This window comes from Catharus ustulatus, chromosome 11 (genome assembly GCF_009819885.2).
Source record: "Catharus ustulatus isolate bCatUst1 chromosome 11, bCatUst1.pri.v2, whole genome shotgun sequence".
NCBI lineage: Eukaryota > Metazoa > Chordata > Aves > Passeriformes > Turdidae > Catharus > Catharus ustulatus.
This window is the reverse complement of record NC_046231.1, coordinates 7,151,825-7,157,824: the sequence shown is the minus strand read 5'-3', so window position 1 is coordinate 7,157,824 and position 6,000 is coordinate 7,151,825. Positions and strand designations below refer to the sequence as shown.

Genomic DNA, 6,000 nt, shown 5'->3' with positions numbered 1-6,000 from the left:
CGTCTCTGCGTGGATCGGGATCAGTGCAGGCCCATCTGAGCGCATTACAGCCGCTGCTTCGCTGTCTGACGCCAAGGCCGCGGCGCCCGGGGCCTGCACTCCGGACACCCGGGCGGCGGGGTCACGGGCCGGCCCAGGCTGCCAGGCACGCCGGGGGGTGCCGGAGCCCGGCGCGGGGGCCGGGCCGGGCCGGGCAGGGGGTGTGGAGCGCCCGCCTCTCGCGGCTCGCAGCCGGGTGCCTCCCGCGGGCCGCGGGCGCGTACCCAGAGTGCAGCAGGCGGGCGGCGGCGGCGCGGCCGGACCCAGCGCCGGCACCCGCGGCCGGCTGTCCCCCGGCGCGGCGGGAGCCGGGCCCAGGCGGCGGCGGCGCGGCCCAGAATGCGACACTGAGATGCTTCTTCCCCCGGCAGCGGCGGCGCCCCGGGCCCAGGCGGCGGCGGCCCCGGCGTGGATGCGGCTCTGGAGCCGGCGCTTCGCCCTGCACAAACATTTCTATAGGACTCATTCGCCCTGCTGAGGAGATCGGCCCAGACCGGCCGCTTATCCCTCCCCTCCCTTTCCCCGCTCCCCCGGAGACCGCCGGCGCGGCCCGGCCCGCATGGAGGCCCCCGGCGGCGGCGCCTCGCCGCTGAGCCCCGCGCTGGTGGGGCGGCTCCGCCGGGAGCACGAGAAGGTAAAGAGGGCACCGGGGCCGGGCCGGGGGGCGCGGGGGGCGCGGGCCGGGCCCGGGGGACCCGGGGCGGAGAGGGCACGTGGCCGCGTGACGTCACGGGCGGCGGGCGAGGCGGGACCCCCGGGACACGGACACGGGGCATACACAGACCTGGGACACACCCCCGGGACACAGGCCCGGGACACGGACACGGGACACACACAGCCCCGGGACACGGACACGGGGCATACAGAAACCTGGGACACACCCCCGGGACACAGCCCCGGGACACGGACACGGGGCATACAGAAACCTGGGACACACCGCCGGGACACAGGCCCACGACACGGACACGGGGCATACACAGCCCCGGGACACGGACACGGGGCATACACAGCCCTGGGACACACCCCCGGGACACAGGCCCACGACACGGGACAGGGACACACCCCCGGCACATACACTGCCCAGGGACACGGGACAGGGACACGGCCCCGGGACAGACACAGCCCCGTTGGGCAGCGAGGCCGGCGGGAGGGAAGGCCGTGCCCGTGCCCCGCGCTCCCCTGCTGCCCCAGCCTGTCGCGGGCACCAGCGCGCCCATGAACCGCTGGCTTTATCCTCTCCACGCCTCTCCGTGATTTTTCCGGCCTCCGGGACAGTCCCGCCTTCAAAAGTGCCCGCGCCGGGCCCAGCCGTGTCTGTGACCTGCGTCATGCCTGAGGCCAGCGTGTTCCTGGGCCAGCTTGGAGAGACCTTGTATCAAAACTTAGTTGTTCGTGACTTGCCTTTAGAATCATTGGTTATATTTGAAATGGGTTTCAAAGAACCAGACTTTTCTGCAGAAATTATTCCCAAGAGTTTAGAGGCTCATGATCTCACTCATGATCTAGCTCATTGGGTCCTGAGCACTTAAGGAGTGCGATTTGGGGCGTGCAGGTTGCAGCCTTGCAGTGAGCTCTGTGTGGGTGGAGGAGTCGCTGTGGAAATAACTTGTGGTCGTGTGCAGGGTGTTATTGACACAAATATATTTGCCCAGTCTGCAGACCTTTCACTTCTTTTGCTCATATGATTAAAATTTTTTTAAGGAGATTGAAGATACATCTTAGAGTTCCTCAGTTACAATAGGAGATTTTATCTCTAGCCTGTATTTTGTCACATACTGGTTTAGTTGAGGAAAAGTAACACCTTTGTGATACAAAAATGTGCCTTGTCTGGAATATTGTGTGCACAAATGTGTCTACTTTTGAATACCCATTAGATCATTACTAAAGGACCTGTGTAGCTAACTGACCACTAATGTGGATGAGCAGTAAGAGGGTCTGCTGGAATCCTCTGCATCATGTGCTCTGTGTGGATTGGAACCCATTATGCCAATAACTGGTGATAGGAACTCACCTGCTTGGGCTCCTTTGGTTAATTTTCAAGGTGGTAGAATGTGGTGAAGAATTATTTCCCTGGTACATTAGTGTCAGGCCTAATGTGTAAGCACACATCTGCCATAGCCTCAGAGAATTATTCCCAGTTCATGGTAAGACCCCTCTGTAAGCAAGTTTAAGACTCTTCTTAAACAGATCTGCTCCAGTGGAAAAGAGGCCCAGGAGACCATTAATTAAGCCTCTGTTAGGCTGATGTACCAAAGTTATATTTTATCATAGGGAAACTTTACATAATTTCTGCAAATTGGCTGAAAAAAATGGAACACTTCAGCTTCAATATGAAATTATACTAAAGAACTACATATCTTGGTTACAATGGAGTGTTGTGATGAAGATATAGTAGACTTTCCTTCTATGCAATGAATATATATAATTGGATTACAATGGTATTTTCAGTTACAAAAATATTGTATTTTAAGATGGAGGAGGCCTTTTCATTTCAGCTGCCTCTTCTCAGAGATCTGTATTTTTCCCACAGAATCACTGAAGTTGAAGGCTCCTGTTTTATCTCAGCACAAAGATGAAGGAGAATTAGTTACCCAGTAGTTCTGTAAAGTAGTAATTGTAGTGTGAGGATCATAGAAAATAGTGAAGTTACTCAGCCAGAACGGTATCTCTATATACTGGCAGGCAGATACATTTCTTTTAATTACTGGGATGTTGTGCTGTCCCAGTGACGCTTGAGTAAGTGTAAGGAAACCTATTTATTCCCATTAATCTGAAGGCAACCTTTAGAGAAGTTGTGGAATGCAGCAGTACCTATCTGCAGCATTAAAGATAATATTTGAATTGTGTTTGGTTATTTTAACACCCAGGCCATTGAACAACCCTGGTTCAGCTATGGGTTTGAGCTTTTAAGTGCTAAAGAGATGCCTTGGAGAACTTGTGTACTGAGGCTTCTTTCCTTCTTAAAAATACTGAAAGGAAAGGATGTTCATGACTTTCTGTCTTTATTCGGATGGAGGCTGCAACTTCCAGGTTTAGGACCCCTGGTGAAAAGTAATTTTAATTTTTGTTGAGGACTGCTTGCCTGTTGGACAGATTTCATCTTGTTAATTTGTGGCGATAGTAAGACCAAACTGTTAGAAGCAATTTTCACTGCTCCTACTAAAGGCACTTTGTATAAAAACATGACTTAGAATGTGTATCTTGGGGATAAATTATAGAAGAATATCTAGTAATTTTCATGATAAAGACCATCATTGGAAGCACAATGCCTGCATAAAGTTTTGAATATTTCTGTAAGAAGAGTATAATGTATATATCATGGATTACTTCTAAAAGCAATATATGTTAGCTGAAAATACTGCAGTAAATCTGTTGCAAGTTAGTACAGGAATTATAAAGTGAATATTTAAATAGGAGGTTTCTCATGCTATAGGGCCTGTGTTTAAACATTATATTTGATATACATTTATTCCTGCAATCAAGTGGGTTTGGGTTGCTAACTGATGGGAAGTTGACAAGTCAGATGTGTATGATTTGGGAAGACTTGTGTAGACAGTGAATTTACAGTGGGATGATATGTTCTGTAGTTTCTGAGCAATGCAGTGACAATACATGTAATGGGAGGCATTACAGAACCAATTAGACCCAAGAGACATTTGCAGAATGCAGACACAGGCATGGAGAATCTAAAGGATTCCAGTATTAGATGGCAATATGATTTTTTTTTTGTATGGCACTGACAAACACATTTTTTATTTTCCTTTAAAAAAAATTAGGACAAGGAAGTGACTCTCCTGTCACTCATCATGGCAGCAAAGCACAATTAGATTGAGTGCAGCTCTTACTGTAACTTATTGGCCATTGTGCATTATGACATGTTCTTAATTTTTTATGAATTTAAATGGTAGGGCTGTATGATCTTTAATTTACAAAATATTTTCAAGATCCTGGGTACTTAAAGTTTTTTGACAGTTAAGCAACTTGTAGGTGGATTATGGAGAAACAAATCACAGAATCCTAAGTTTACACTTTTAAATAGTTTTCTCTTCTTACATGATTTGCTTCTGGGGTTGACTGCTTCTGTTTGTCTTTTCCAAGTAATATCTGTGCTGTGAAATCAGCAACTTGGCAGTTTTAGAGCTGTTCCTGCAGTCTGAAAAGGAGCACTGAAGCAGAGTAGGGTCTTGTACACTGGGTGCTGCTGCAGGAGCCATTGGAAATCTGGAAATGCTTGCCTGCGGATTCACAGATGAGACTCAGATGGGCTTTCCAGTGCAGTGCCTCCCACGGTTTGCACTTTTTCCAGCCTATGTCCAAGTTCACAGAATCCAGAGGAAACCTGGGTATGAGCCACCAGTGCAGCAGGACTTCATTTTGCAAAACAACTGTTTGAGAAAAGGGAGCAGAGTGTCTGAAACTTAGTTTGATGTGCTCCTTTTAAAAAGAACTGGTGTGAAGCTTTATTTGCCCTATTCCTTTTTAAAAGGCACCTGGACAATTACCTTTTTTGAAACTTTTGATGATGTACACTCCACCTTGTCCAGTGGTTCCAGTAATGTTTTTTCACGTGCTGCATTCAAGTGAAAGGGCTAATTCAGTCATTATCTGGAAGCTTTCTGTGGAATACTTATTGTTCCTCCAGTGTTAATTGATCATCACTTTTACTTTTTTAGTCAATATTTGTCCATGTTCTTATTAGTATGAGTTAAATACCCACTAGTTTATATAGTGTCAAGAGTTGTGAAATAAATTAGCAGATCTTCAGTAGGTTTTTTAATGGTAATTGAGGGAGACTATTCACAAAAGAGTTGAAAGAGCATTGCTTTTATTCTGGAGAGGGCAAGCCTGTGTGTGTCCGACCTCACTGGTAGCTGAAATGTGTAGATGAGATCATATGCACAAAATTTAAATGTTACTGAATTGTGCTGCTCTTACAGCTGTCTGCAGATGCTGTGAGCAGATGCAGTGACTAGGGTGCCATTTGGGAATCATACTCAGTATCTTTGCAGGTGTCTATTCCATAAGTTAAGCTAGTAACCTGGCTTCTCAGGTCCATTTGGATGTTCCTTGTCTCAAGTACTTCTTTCATCCTTTGAGGTTGCGAAATTGTATTTTGATTTTGTCTGAGCCTCCAGTCTTGCAGGTGAATCTGCTGGCTCAGAGCTTGTCTCTTGAGGTCCTCAGAGCAGCAGGTACACCAAGGCTTTGTGTTTGTGTAGTGAGAGCAGTGGGATAATGCTGCACTGTGCAGGTGCTGCTTTTGTAGTTCCTTTTGTCTGTTAGCATAGGCTGCAGCACAGGAGCAGCAGTCTCAGACACTTGCTCAGAATTTTCATTAATGATCATGTGAGTTGTCCAAATGACTTAAATTTGAACAACTTGTTAATCTTCTTGTGTGTACTTAGTCCTTTAGCAGTTTTAGGGTGGCACATTTGAATTAGGTTAGGATCCACCTTAAAACCAACCTTTATTGTTGACCTTTTTGCCTTTCCTCCTGTGCCCCTTCCTGGACTATTTTTCATCCAGTGTGGCTCCCTAATGTGGTTACAAATGTCTGTCAGCAGATCATGTCAGGGTTGGGAGGATGAGACAGTGGAACTGAGTAGTAGGAGCCAGGGAGGGATGATGCTCAGTTTACTACTCAGGATTGCAGCTGAAAGCTGAACCACAGCCTGCAGCTACGTCTGTGAGGCAGGTGTCACAGCTCATGGCAATTTTAAGCCAGTTAAGCTTAGGTTTTGCTAGCAGCATAGTTGTTGCACCATAAACTCCATCAAAGCTTGCAAAACCTGCTTGAGATGTTGGGTTTAGGTCATGGGAGTTCTGTGCCTGTGCTAGTCTGCTGCTGTCGGGGTACCTGGGCGAGCCTGGGTACAGTGTAGCCACACAAGTACGTTTACCTGACCTCAGCTAAAATATTAAGTTTTGAGTTCTTATCTCTGTCTCAAGATGAAGTTACAG

General features: G+C 48.0%; 1 protein-coding gene across 1 annotated transcript in view; it reads left to right on the top strand.

Moving 5' to 3' along the window:
* The first annotated feature begins 416 nt into the window (after positions 1–416).
* Positions 417–6,000, top strand: part of URI1 (URI1 prefoldin like chaperone) — a 41,184-nt gene continuing 35,600 nt past the window's right edge. Inside the window, exon 1 of the mRNA XM_033069435.2 lies at positions 417–673. Within this exon, the coding sequence (XP_032925326.1) occupies positions 599–673 (75 nt within the window). The 5' untranslated portion in view covers positions 417–598. The remainder of the gene's footprint in view (positions 674–6,000) is intronic.